General features: G+C 37.9%; 1 protein-coding gene and 1 long non-coding RNA gene across 2 annotated transcripts; both read right to left on the reverse strand.

The window, feature by feature from the left end:
- Positions 1-3449: 3449 nt before the first annotated feature.
- LOC142173348 (uncharacterized) lies at positions 3450-6471 on the reverse strand. The gene is made up of 3 exons (XR_012703113.1): positions 6348-6471; positions 6052-6174; positions 3450-5414 (listed from the first exon to the last, which is right to left on the reverse strand). It is a non-coding gene; the product is annotated as an uncharacterized LOC142173348 (long non-coding RNA).
- A 514-nt stretch (positions 6472-6985) lies between these two features.
- Positions 6986-7345, reverse strand: LOC107817258 (uncharacterized). The gene has a single exon (XM_016643059.2). The coding sequence runs from the start codon at positions 7343-7345 to the stop codon at positions 6986-6988; it is 360 nt and encodes a 119-aa protein (XP_016498545.2).
- Between the last annotated feature and the right edge of the window lie 7396 nt (positions 7346-14741).

Genomic DNA, 14741 nt, shown 5'->3' on the forward strand with positions numbered 1-14741 from the left:
TATTCTTATTTAAAGTCGTTACATGTTATCTCTCTCATTGTTGAGTTATACTTATTTAAGGTCATTATTACTCGTTATGTCTTTCATTGTTGAGCTTATTCTCCCATTTCATTGTGTTGTTATAATTCTTGTATTGATTTACTTGCAGTACTCTTGTGTTATTATTGTTGTTGTTGTACCTAGTGTTGTTGAGCCGTGGGTTATGTGTGGTTGTGGTATTGGAATTATTGTTATGAAAATGTTGTGGCATATGGGCATATATGGTAGAGTTATTATATTATGTTATTATATTATTTTGGGCACATGTGGAATTGTTGAGAGGATTGTCGGGGTGTCTGCACGTGAGTTATCCGTGCTATTATTATTATAGATATTTGCACATGCAACGTGACAAGGTGGGCTATATATGTTGCGTATGCGCATGTGGCGAGACAAGGTGGGATAATCATTATGTGCATGTAGCGAGACAAGATGGGCAATTACTTTATTGGTGCGCACGCGGCGAGACAAGGTGGGTTATGTCGGGGATGATTTGTGATAGCCTGGGGGTATTGTTATTGATGATATTTGTGTGGTGGTATGACCTATCTGTGCGTGTCATGCATATTACGGGTTATTTTGTGTTATTTTCAAAGTGCTACTCGGTGCCTCTGATTTTATCTGTTGACTTGTGTTGTGATAGTACACTTGCACAAGCAGACAGCGTAACATGTCACCTATATCACTCAAAAAGTATGAATCTTGATGTTTATTGAGTATGTACATGCATTTTTGTATTCTTGTTGATGTTTATTGAGTATGTACATGCATTTTTGTATACTTGTCTTCTATGCGTGGATTGGACTATTGGCACGTAAGTTATCCGCGCGAATATGAGATATTATTACTGTTGGCACGTGAGTTGTCTGTGCGAATATGAGTTATTATTTTTGTTGGCACGTGAGTTGTCCATGCAGATATGAGATATTGTTACTGTTGGCACGTGAGATGTCCGCGCATGTATGAAGTTATTGTTAATTATATTGTCACGTGAGTTATCTGTATAGCACGTGGATTGTTCGTGCAGTTGTGATTGATAATGTGGACCTAGATACCATGTGATTATGGTTCATGATTTGGGAAACTTGTGAAATGTGAATGTGAGGCGTGGTACTTCGATATGATTCTTGTTGTACATTTTATTATTGAAAGCTTGATGAGTTAAACGGTTGTTGTTCTTGTTTTCTTTATTTCCTTCCATTTGTGTTTTGATTTTACTTGGTTACATGTTGTCTTTATCACATGTACTCTCTTACAATCATTTGTTGCTTTATTATCGTTGTTAGCCTTGTATTAATAAATTGCTTTATCGTCCTTTATCTGCCTTTATTTTTCATTGTTAGATTATATCAATACCATGCATATGTTTTTATGTATAGTAGGTATCTTGACCCCACTTCTTCACTACTCTACCAAGGTTAGCCTTGATACTTACTAGGTACCGTTGTGGTATACTCATACTACACTTGCTGCGTATTTTTTGAAGATCTAGGTACCTCAAAGTGTTCCAGTCGTTAGATAGTTGATTGCGAGTTACTGTGGAGACTTCAAGGTATACCTTCCATCCCTTTCGTAGGTCTTGGATTCACCTTATGTTGTATTTCTATTCCGGAACAGTTTGTACTTAGAGATTTTTTAGTGAACTCAGTAGAGCTTATGACTTGTACTACAAATTTTGGGATATTATACATTTGTTGATGGTTGTTAGCTATGTATAACAATTACTGGTTCATGTTTAATGGTTGATTGGTTTAAATCTGTTAATAACTCAGTATGTGTTAGGCTTACCTAGTCTTAGAGACTAGGTTCCATCACGACTCCTAAGGAGGAATTTTGGGTCGTGACAACTGAAAAGCCTAATAAAGTCACCTATCTATCATGAAACATGTTCCATGACCACAAAATAAAAAGAGATAGTCCACACACTCAAATAAAATTCAAACGTAATTTAAGGACTTCAAACAATGAAAGAAATCACTCACTCTCTCAAAGAAGTTCGCATGCGCACAAAAGGTACCATAAGCTTGCCCATTAGGTAAATCTCTACTAATGTAGACCTGCTCAGTCTAAAATCAATTAGGACATTTTAAGGATTATAATGTAGGCTAAGGAACGGGTAGGATGAATATGGATCATAGTGACTAAACTTCCCCGAGCACTTACAACATAATACATAATAGCGCACTTACTGTTCTTCAAGTACCTCCCTTTTATAAATTTTTCTCAACACCCAATCTCTCCCTTTATTTGTTTTTTCTCTTCTTTCACTTTTAAGCAACAAGGACGGCCTTCTTTTATTTCTTTCTCAACACATTTTTTCGCATGCAATTTTTTTCTTTTTTTTCTTCTTTTTATTTCAAGAACTTGCTTTCTTCATTGCAAATCATTTTTTTCCTTAGCCTTCCACATTTAAATGGCTCCATTCATAGCTCAACCAGCCTTCTACTTTAACTTTAGCTATTAGCTCATTATGCATTTATAAGTTCTCAAAGAAGTAGGGTTCAAAAGATAGATAATTCAGCACAACAAAAAGCTCAAAGCTTGTAATATGGCTACAAATAAAAGGGAATTAGGCTCAACGGAGTGACTAGGGTAAAATAACACAGGATAGGCTAGAAAATCTCAAACGTGTCAAGGAAGACCTAAAACTACTTATTAAACTTAGCAAAACCTAGAATTTCACTTCAACTCACATGCATGGCAAGTTCTAGACACAAATGCACTACATGAAATAACACAAAAATCTCACCACATAATGGCACAGTATTCAATTAGGATGGCTACATTACAACTCTCAATCAAAGCAAGTACAGAGTTAAGACATAATTTTAATGCACAAGGCACAACTGTTAGCACAAGAGTAAAGAAAATGAGCTTAAGCGTCACAAAACAAGCTATTTTCATTTTTCAAGACAGTTCTCAAAAGCTCATGGGGAAAGTTCTAATACAAATGCATAGGCCTAACTCTACTGGTATCAAACAAGTCACGAAGTGTGCCGAATTCCGTCTGAGTCGTTGTATCATACATTACAATAAAAATAAAAATAAAAAAAATACCCGATTCAAGAATTCATCCCTTGGGAAAGAACCGATGCCCAAAAAAATCAAGGGGGATTATTGCCTAATAGATTAAACCTAAGCTAACTACCTAAAGCAAAAAAGAAAATATTTTTGTGCTTTTTTTTCTTTTTTTTTCCAAAATTCCTAATACTAATACTAATGCCAAGAATACAATGAAATCTTTTTGTATTTTTCTAATGACCTCAATCCCTCAAGAAAATTGTCCTGGTAGTCCGTCATTGGGAAAGTCTACTATTATCTATATTTGTTTTTCTTTTTAAGTAAGTTGAAGCTACCAACTATTATAAGACTACTTACTACAAATAGAAACAACCGGATACCGAGAATTACTACTCATAAACTAAATTATTAACTATTATAGACCATTAATTCAGTGAATATTACAGTCCCAAAAATATCAAAAGTAAGAAAGATAGTGCATTCATCTACAAAAAATGAATAACCCCCATCCCACACTTAGAATCGTGTGTTGTCCCAATGCACACAAATAAAGTAGAGTTGGGTGATAATAAACTCCCTCAAGTCGATGTGGAAGGATCCTCCGTGGTCTGTAGAGGAGCATCAAAAGCAGTGGTCTGGGAAGTTGGGCCTGCACTAGTAGAAACATACGGGATAGAAGTAGTAGCAACAATCGAGTGAGTGCTCGAAGCATCCACGACTTCTATCATGGCCCCCTAGGGAATATCAACAACACCCTCACGACTTGGGGGCTCGGTAACGGCTTTATCAACTCCAGGTGGAGCTATATCTGTAGAATGTGACACGGTGGTCTTAGTGGGTATGGTGGATACAGACCCTGGGACCATAGTAGTAGTAGAAGTAGATGGTCCAGTATTGGATGGTACAAGCAACTGCGAAATATCTATGTATGTACGCTCAAATAAAGAACGGAGGAATAGTGATACCTCCCTTATTATAGTAGCCTGCTCAGTAGCACTCAACTCTGCACGAGTCGCTTTCAACTCACCTCTAGTAGCACTCAACTCTACACGAGTTGCTATCAACTCGGCCATGTTCTCTTGCATTTCAGCTCTAATATGCTCAAATAACTATTGAGTGGTGAATTTAGAAGTTCTCCCCTTGTTTGGTTCCTGGACAACAGTAGCATCATATAGTCCTGGAGCTTTGGCCTCGATGCCATCATTCTCCTTGTCCCGTGGCACACCCATCTACGTCAAATAAGCCTATAAGGTATTTTCATAAAATAACCTCCACTTATAGTTCATCCTGGCGCGTGGCATTTGGTCGGGCACGATAGATCCTAAGTTGAGCGGGATCCCCTCCAATAAAGCATACAACACTAGTGCTCGGTATCGAGTGACATGAGTTTTGTTGGCATGGCATCAGGCGATTGCATATAAAATTCAACACCACACGTGCTAGTGCGCTCATGAACTCCTTGGCCAAAGAATGGTAATCAACACTTCCATGCGTCCATTTTGCATCTTTCCTGGTAGGACATAGGACAAACTGAACAAGTGAGTAATCGAGCTCTTTGCATATAGATTCATACATGTCCTTTGGCGTATGTGGCACCCCTAAGAACCTGTTTCGAGCCTAAGCTGAGACATTGATATCCACCCCTCGTACTCTCACAATGTTGCCCGCGAATGACGCCAATTGGCATAGAGCTCTCTGACAATAGTAAGATTGCCCTTGTCGTGGCCCTTCAAGATAGATCTCTATTGTTGCACATCTCGAAGTGATTTCAGAAAGTCTGGGTAATTTTTCTTCAGTGTTCCAAAGTTGATTGGTTTTTTTGGAATGTATTTCTTGGAATTCAGGATTTTCTCAAAAGCCCGGAATGCTTTTTCACTCATAAAATTCTCCTCCCAATAAGCTTGGTCAAGTGGCTCACCCTCATCTTCATCACTCATATTGAAATTTGTTAGCTCATAGTCCGACTCAGTCTCGGACTCATATTCTGAAGTAGCCTTCGGCTTTCCTTTATCTTTTGGATCAACTTGCTTTGCGTATTTGGATTTTGTTTGCTTCGTCATATATTCTCTAAACTATATCCCCTTACTTGGCGGCCCTTGCGATATTTTTGTGGTACCCCTATTAGCATTCCTCCTGACCAATGGTTCTTCCTCTTGTTCCTCTATTTCTTGCTCAAGATCACCAAGCAATTGCCTAGTCGGCTGTGCCTTCGGTTTCTTAGTCCTCTTCCTCTTATTATGTGGGTTTTAAACACCTGTTGCCTTTCCAGTAGGCTTTTTGGGTGGTTGCTTGTCATTATCCCTTTCTTATTGCTTAGACGTTTTGCTCGTTGCCACTATTGTGAACCTATGTACCTGCAAAATAAAGAGTTCTGGTATTAGTTCTAGGACCTTACAACTTCAGCTATAAAACATCTTTTCAAAAAGGGTTCAATCCCAATCACTCTCACAATTATATCATCAAGTATTTCATTTAAAAGTTGCCTATGATTTTCAATCGCAAGTCAGCTTTTCAAGTTTAGTTTCGCTGGACAACTTGCTTAACCAATTATTGACCCAGTATGCACAAGGATGCAATCCTATGCAGGTGCGTAAATGTACTTCCAATCACCTACAATGGTTAACATTCTTTACGAATTGATTCTTTCACAATTGCAGAAGCACGGCGCAATTGCACAAAGAGTTTAAGCCTCGAACAATATAGTTACATAATGTCATGGTGCATTAATCCTCTTAAGAACTAACTTTTGATAATCTCTTCGTCATATAACAAGTTCATCTACTTAATTGTATGAAATTCAGCCCGAAAATTGGTTACTCGAAAGCCTAACTACCATTTGATGCCTCAAACGAGAGTGGAAAGAATGGCGAGCATCTGTAACTCCAACACGCTAACACGACAGTCCAAAATCACTCAAATAGTCCCACACTTAATCACTAGCATACACTAATGTTTCTCAGTTACTCAGACTTCAACGGCGTATAAATTTACCTCGGGGGCAATTTGTCGAACATGTGGGGTGCAGTGGTATTGACTAGTTTTCTCTCACTGATAAGCATGCGCATTACCCTCCCATAATTGCTCTCAGGAATTGTAGTTTTTCATCATCATGTACTGCAAGAACCAACAACCAATACAGGCAAAGCCTCAAAGTGATTCAAAGTTTTGTTTCAATTTCACGTAGAACTCACTGAAAGTGACTTATCCTAGGGGAATTTGGGGGTGGGATTCTGCTGATCCTAAAGATAGAAGAGGGAGGAGAGAGAAGAATAGGATGAAGCACATACTTGGCTGCGTCGGAGTTGGAGGCAGTGGTGGTGTAAATTGGTGAAGTTGCGTCTGGGTTGAGAGGAAATGAGTGGGAGAAGGATTTGGATTTTGAGTGGGAGAAGGATTTGGGTTTTAAGTGTGTGAAGTGTTAAAATATAACACTTACCTGATGCACGCGAGCTTGAACCCAATGCGTCCCAGGTGGTTTCCCCAATTTTTCATGGATGCGGCCCTTTGCGCTATGGCCACACTTCACTGCCTTGAGCAGTTGGACCCTTTCATTTTTGGCAGGAAAGGAGATCCGACGCATCCACCCTGTTTTCCCATATTTGAATATTTGTTTTTATTAAACCTACAAATAAAAGATTAATTACTACAAAATAAAACAATATTAAGGAACTATGAAAACAAAATAAAATGCTTGGGTTGTCTCCCAAGAAGTGCTTGATTTAACATCGCGACACGATACCAATTTTTAGGCATCTTTCAAGGCAATTGAGGACTTGTTACGATCCACATCACCACCCCAATAGCGCTTGACTCTTTGCCCATTGACCAAGAACGTCCTTTCGGAATCTGGCGCTCTTAACTCTATAGCCCCGTATGGTATCACACGCACTATTTCAAAAGGTCCAGACCATCCCGATTTTAATTTTCAAGGACACAACTTCAACCTGGAATTGAATAGCAATACCAACTGGCCCAACTCAAAATAGTGATACTTGATATGCTTGTCATGCCACCTTTTGGTCTTTTCTTTATATAACTTGGCATTCTCAGATGCATTTAGCCTGAATTCATCTATCTCATTGAGTTTGAGCAGTCTCTTCTCACCTGCCAACTCCATATCCATATTGAGCTTTTTGATGGCCCAAAAGGCCTTGTGTTCTAGCTCAACTGGAAGGTGACATGATTTTTCGTAGTTCAACTTGTAAGGCGAGGTCCCAATAGGTGTCTTATATGCAGTCTGATGCGCCCATGGAACGTCATCAAACCTTCCAGCGCAATCTTTCATATTTGCACTGGCTGTTTTCTCCAAAGTTTGCTTTATTTATCTATTTGATACCTCTGCTTGCCCACTCGTCTGAGGGTGATATGCAGTGGCAACTTTATGCTTGACCCCATATTTATCTAGAAGGTTGTTCAAAAGTCTATTGTAAAAATGCGTACCTTCATCACTTATTAAGGCCCGAGGAGTCCTGAAACGTGAAAAAATATTCTTCTTGGAAAACTTAGCTACCACTTTCGCATCATTAGTAGATAAATCAATGGCCTCCACCTACTTAGACACGTAATCCACCGCTTACAAGATGTATTTGTTCCCTCTAGACGATGAGAATGGTCCTATAAAATTGATCCCCCAAACATCAAAAATCTCCACCTCAAGAATGTTTGTGAGCGGCATCTCATTCTTGCTAGTGATAGTTCCAGTTCTCTGACATCGATTGCACTTCTTTAAAAATGAATAGGCATCTTTAAATAGAGTATGCCAATATAAACCCGGCTGCAGAACTTTTGCGAATGTTCTATCACCACCATGATGTCCCCCATTGGGTGAGGAGTGACATTCGTACAAAATATGCTCCACCTCCTTCACCGGAATGCATCTTCTCATTAGTTGGTCAGCACATTGTCGATACAAGAACGACTCATCCTAGAAAATAATAGTTTACGTCATGTAGGAACAACTTTTTCCCTTCAGGTGGCATTTCTGGAGGAAGTACTCCGTTTACTATGAAATATACATAATCTGCATACCATGGTGGCGGATCATATGTGACTGCAAAGAGTTTCTCGTCTGGGAATGTCTTTTTAATCACTACTCTATCTTCCACATGTTCATGATTTTCTAGCCTTAAGAAGTGGTCAGCCACCTAGTTCTTTGTGCCCTTCCGATCACGAATTTTCAAGTCAAATTCCTGCAAAAGAAGTACCCATCTAATTAGTTTCGGCTTAGCATCTTTTTTTGAATATAAATACCTGATCGTCGCATGATCCATGTAAACTATCACATGTGTTCCGACTAAGTAGGACCGAAACTTGTCAAAAGCATAGACAACTGCCAACAATTCTTTTTCCATCGTGGTGTAATTGAGTTGTTCATTAGTTAGGGTCTTGATGGCATAGTAAATTGAATGAAACACTTTGTTCTTTCTATGTATAAGCAGAATCCCAATTGCTACGTCACTCGCATCGCACATCAACTTAAATGGCAGACTCCAGTCAGGTGCCACAACGACTGGTTCGGACACCAACTTCAATTTCAGCTCCTCGAATGCCTTTAAACAGGCATCATCAAAATTGAATGTGGCATTCTTTTCCAGCAACCTGCACTCAATGTCCCAATACAATACCTTCTTTAACCATAAAATGTCACTTCTCCCAATTAAGCACTAGGTTAGTGTCCTTACAGCGTGCTAGCACCAACTCCAAGTTCATCAGACAATTATCATAGGATGACCCGAAGACTGAAAAATCATCCATGAATACCTCCACGAATTTCTTCACAATGTCGGTGAAGATGGCCTTCATGCACCTTTGAAAAGTTATTGTTGCATTGCATAACCCGAATGACATCTTTTTAAAGGCGAAGGTGTCATAGGGACAAGTAAATGTAGTTTATTCCTGATCTTCTGGTGCTATCACTATCCGATTGTAACCGGAGTAACCATCAAGAAAGTAATAATATTCATGTCCCGCTAGCCTGTCCAGCATTTGATCAATGAAAGGGAGAGGAAAGTGATCCATGCACGTAGCTTTGTTGAGTTTCCTGTAATCAATGTATACTCTCCAGCCCGTCACCGTTCTGGTAGGTATCAACTCATTTTGCCCGTTTGCCACAACTATCATGGCTCCTTTTTTCGGCACGTACTGCACATGACTCTCCTAATTGTTGTCATAAATAGGAAATACGATCCTAGTGTCCAGCCACTTAATAGTCTTTTTTTTTACTACCTCCTTCATAATGGGATTTAATCGTCTTTGATGTTCCACATTGGGTCTGTGTCCATCCTCCAGGAATATTTTATGCATACAAAATGATGGACTGATCCTCTTGATATCAGCAATAGTCCAGCCGATATCCCCTTGTGTTCCCTCAGATCTCGAAGCAGCTTGTCTTCTTGCACATATGACAATGAAAATGAGATAATCACCTATAAGGATTCCGAAGCACCTAAGTAAGCATATCGCAAATGAGAAGGTAAAGGCTTGAGCTCTAATTTTGGAGACTCCATAATAAAAAACTTAGGTGGTGTCAATGTCAATGGCCTGTCAATTTCCTCAAATCTCTTCAACCCGTTGACATATTGACATGTTATGTTTAAAACTTGTACAATTTCATCCACCAGCTCATCCTCTTCTTCGTCTTCGCCAATTAAAGATCTTCCCAGGGGATCTTCAGACACCAAGTAAGGTATTGTGCTTGCTAATTCATCATCCGCAATGTAATCATGTCCAATTCTTCATAGTGTGCAGGAAATGTGAGTGCTCGGTATACATTGAAAACCTCCACTTTGTCACCCACTCTCATAGTTATTTGTTCTTCACATACGTCAACCACGGATTTATGCTCACCCCAAGAACACACAATGCTTACCCAACCACATGTTTCCCAATTGAAATTTGAATTATGAAGCTTCATGGGTCCTTCAATTTATGAGGAAACTTATTATGAATCCTGGAACTACACTCCTCAGTGAGTGTTACAGTCTCAAATTTAGTCAACTTGCACTTGTTTGCCACAATTTCGTTGATGTACTTTTCATACTTTGGCACTTCTTGCAAAATATCCACCAATGGGATGCTAATCTGCACCTGTTTCAAAATATCAAGGAACTTCTTGTACGCTGCATTATCCTTCACTTTCTGTAATCTTTGATGGAACAGAGGTGGTGGCTTTGCAATTATTGGTTGTGGTTTCTTTGCCACAGCCTCTTCAAATGGCTTCTCTGACTCTTTTGTAGTTTCTGATTCGACTTCTCTGGTGGCTTGCTTTTCACTAAAAGTCACTTGATTTCTCTTCTTCGAAGGTACATATTCTAATTCTCTCACATTCCTCAGTAACACAGCATTAATAGGAGCCTTAGGATTAGCCTCAGTATTGCTAGGTAATGCTCCCGCTGGTTTGGTGTTCTGGGAACTAGCAAGTTGCCCCATTTGTCGCTCTAAATTTTGAATAGTAGTAGCCCGATTCTGATTATCAACCATAATCTTCTTGAGCATCTCCTCAATATTACCCATCGAATTTGTAGACTGATCTGCTTGTGATGGGTGAAACTGTTGTTATTAACTTTGTAGTTTGAACTAATTCTGAGTACCCTGATTTTCACCCCAAGAGAAATTTGGGTTGTTCCTCCAATTTGGATTATAAGTATTACCATATTTATTATGATAAGCTTGGCCTCTATTAGCTTTCCCCACAAAGTAAACTGACTCTAGATTCACTGGACATACATCACTGGTATGGCCCTCGCCACAGACTTCATAGAACACTTGCACCTGTTGTACTGGTTGAACATGTTGCATTGGTTGGAACTACTGTTAGTTCTGAGCCATATTTATCTTGATGATTGGATTTGCTAAAGATGCTATTTGTGTAGATAATGATGATACAATATCCAATTCAAGTACCCCGATAGCTTTATGGACTATGTCTGCCTGTGTTCCCCTTGCCAATCTGGGTTGCTTTTGGAAAACTTGTTCAGCGGTACATAAATCTCATTAAAGCTCTTTTCCAATACTTGACCAACTGCTGCTACATCTACCACTATTTTTGTTTCAAGTTGAAGACTTTTAATAAAAGTATGAGCCAGTACCTCGTTGGTTTGGTTATGGTGTGGATAGTCTCTTAACAGGCCCTTGAATCGCCACATGCTGCATAAAGTGATTCACCTTCTCTCTATTTAAATGCAACTATCTCACTTCTTATCTTTGCGGTTTTACCAGGAGGAAAAACCTAGCCAAGCATTTGTGAGCCAAATCATTCCACGATGCAATAGAGTTAGCTGGCTCAGATTTTAACCACCTCTTGGCCGCTCCCAACAGAGAAAAAGGGAACAATGTGAGCTTGACATAATCGAACGTCACCCCATTAGTGATATAAGTATCAATAATCTTTAGAAAATTCAGAATATGTTGTTGGGGGTCCTCGTGTGGTAGTCCCATAAACTGTCCATTTGCATCAAGTAGCTGGATCATGCTCTGTTTAACCCTGAAATGCCGAGTGATCCTAGCTTTAATGATACTGGAGGTGACATTAGCAATATTGGGCATAGCCACCTCTTGTACTGCCAAAGGGTGTTCATCCGCCATTTCAACAAGAAGTCGAATAAGTACTTATAGATTATTTGTTTCTCGATCTTCTCTCAACCTTCTGCGAAATTCTCTCTCAGGTTCTAGGTCAAAATTCTATAGTCTATCCTTGCTTCTAACTCGTCGCATTCAAGCAAAGTACCTGAGATCAAACACCCAGCCAAAAAGAAGATTAAAACCTTAATACGATGAGGAGTAAAAGCTTAATCTAGTAGAACAATTAATTTCTAAGTCCTCGACAATGGTGCCAAAAACTTATTATCCTAAAGCGCACATGCAAATATACACGGTCAATCAAGTAATAAAGAGTGAGTAGAGTATTGTTCCCACGAGGATTTGTGATCAATTATCAACTAAATCTAGCAAGTTCTAATTTATAGAGTCAAGAACAAGTTCAAAGTAATTATAATTTTTATTTAACTAATTATACGAACTAGAGTTGCGATTAAAAAAAGAACTAAATAACTAGCACACTTAGCACGAAAGGTTGAATTCAATGAGAAATAATATTCCAGGGTCATAGTTAAGTAACAATCATATTGAATTTTTCAATTAACTGGATTTATTAATTTATCTGGGTTATTAACCTACAAGGACAAGAATACTCGTAGAAATTTGACAACTTCTACTCGCCTATTCAATTTATTATAACCCCTATATTCCTATGAGATTAGAGATAAAAAGAACGCATTAATAATTTCTGGTACAATTGGCTAAGCACGGCAAATAGGTATATTTTTATCTGTATTCGCAAATCAATTCCCCAATGACTAGGTTCAAGATCGCACTCTATTCAATCCTATTGCAATCAAGAATTAGCTCTTTCAAGTTCAACTCAAGATTCATATATAGTATTTCACTATTAGCTAAGCAGTAAAATAATTAGACTCAGGATATGAATAAACAACCCAATAAGATAAATTAAATTGCCAAATCAATCTCTGAATATCAACATTCATATAAAATCATAAACTTAGAATAAACGAGTTTAGCCACGCATAGTCATGGCAGTAATCTCAATCAATTCCCAAGAATACATAAAAATAATAAAAGAAGGGAAAAGACGAATTTTGTGGTTTCCGAACTCTTTGATGGCTTTTCTCTGCTTCCAAGTATGTTAGATGACCTAAAAAGGTGTTTTTGACTTATATTTTGTATACAAAAGTCGTGATTTAAAGTTTTTCTTTTTTTTTTTCCGAGTCTGCTTCAGGGATTGATGTTAAGCTGGATGCTTTGCGTCAGCCTCAGCTTGAACTTCTCAGCATCAGATGCTCTGTTCCTTCAACTTTGCTGTGCCCGGGTGCGGATGCTAAGGTAGATGCTTTCTTGAGACTTCAATGCTAAGAATGCTTCAATGCATCCAACCTCTTGTCCTATAACTGGAGCATCTTTTCTTCATATGTTTTCACTCCAAACGTCCTAAATCATCACACACAATTTAATTAGTCAAAAAATCAACAATTAACACATGTTGGATATTTTCAATACCAAATATTACCAAAAAGCAGTTAAAATATGGGTAAAGTAACATTAAAACATATAAAAATATGTCCAACATTAATGGGCGATATATTATTCTTTAAATGGCATTTTCAAATAATTTTGCAAACTCTCTAGATTATATTTCAACATTTATATTATCGATGTCACGACCCAATTTCACCTATAGGTCGTGATGGCGACCCATACTACAGCTAGGCAAGCCAATAAATAAATTAAACATATATCAATTATTTTCAGAATAATATTCTAAGAAATTTTATTATTTTACTAGCAATATTAAGAAATTAGAAAACAATATTACAATTCCAAATTCTACCAATGTGTATACCAAGACCTGGTGTCACAAGTGTATGAACATCTAATAGATTATACAAAATCTCAAATACTGTCTGAAATAAAAATAGACAGAATGAAAAATACAAGGAGCGACACTGGTAGCTGCACAACGGCTCAGAAAGGCAGCTCACCACTATGCCCCTGAATAACGTGGGTGTAAGACGATAGATCCCCCACTAGTACTTGTCTCAGGTCCTGCACAAAAAGTGCAACAAGTGTAGTATGAGTACGTAAACAACGTGTACCCAGTAAGTATCAAGCCTAATCTCGAAGTGGTAGAGACGAGATGCCCGACTTTGACACTCACTATGAGTCAATAATAATAATTGAAATAAAACTAGAATATTTAAATCAGCATGATTCACAGAATTTACAATAATTTATTTAACCAGTAGAAATAATTAAATTCCTTCAAATGCAACAATTCTCAATATATTATTTAAATTCCTTTAATTCCAATAAAATTTCCAATTTATCAATTAGTCTAATTTACAGGAATAACAATAATTCCTTAACAAGCAGGAATAATAATTCTTTAAATTTCAAAGATTTCCAATTTATCAATTAGCTTCGCAAGCTGCAATAAACTATCAAAGTATCGTGTGATTATTATTATTAAGCACGATTTCTACTGAGGTCGTACGACCCGATCCAGAGTGTCGTGTACACTGCCGAGGGACGTGCGGCATGATCCATAGATGCATCTATCCTGCCGAGGCATTCGGCCAGCTTCACATGAAAGGAGGACATTTTCTTATGTACCTCCGGAATGAGAATATATTTATTATAAGATAAATTCAGGAGGAAGAACAATTTCTCTTAACAATTAATTAATTTAAACAAAAAATTTAAGCATATGAGATTTCCATCCCATGTGAGATTTCCATCTTTTAATATTTTTATCTAACAATTCACAACATATATATAAATATATCAAATAATTTAATTAAGTAAAGACTACAATTTACACAAGTAATTCATGCTTTTGAGTCCTAAACTACCCGGACTTTAGCATTTAATAGTAGCTACGCACGGACTCTCGTCACCTCGTGCGTACGTAGCCCCCACAATTAGTACAAATTATTTAATTTAATCACCTATCGGGTAATTTCCCCATCACAAGATTAGACAAGAGACTTACCTCAATTTCCTCCAATTTAATCCACTAGAAGGCCCTTTCCTCGATTATCCAACTTTGATTGGCTCGAATCTAACCAAAAATAATTTGATACAATCACTAAAATTTTTAGGAATCAATT

Source organism: Nicotiana tabacum, chromosome 19 (genome assembly GCF_000715075.1).
Source record: "Nicotiana tabacum cultivar K326 chromosome 19, ASM71507v2, whole genome shotgun sequence".
In the NCBI taxonomy this organism is placed as follows: Eukaryota; Viridiplantae; Streptophyta; class Magnoliopsida; order Solanales; family Solanaceae; genus Nicotiana; species Nicotiana tabacum.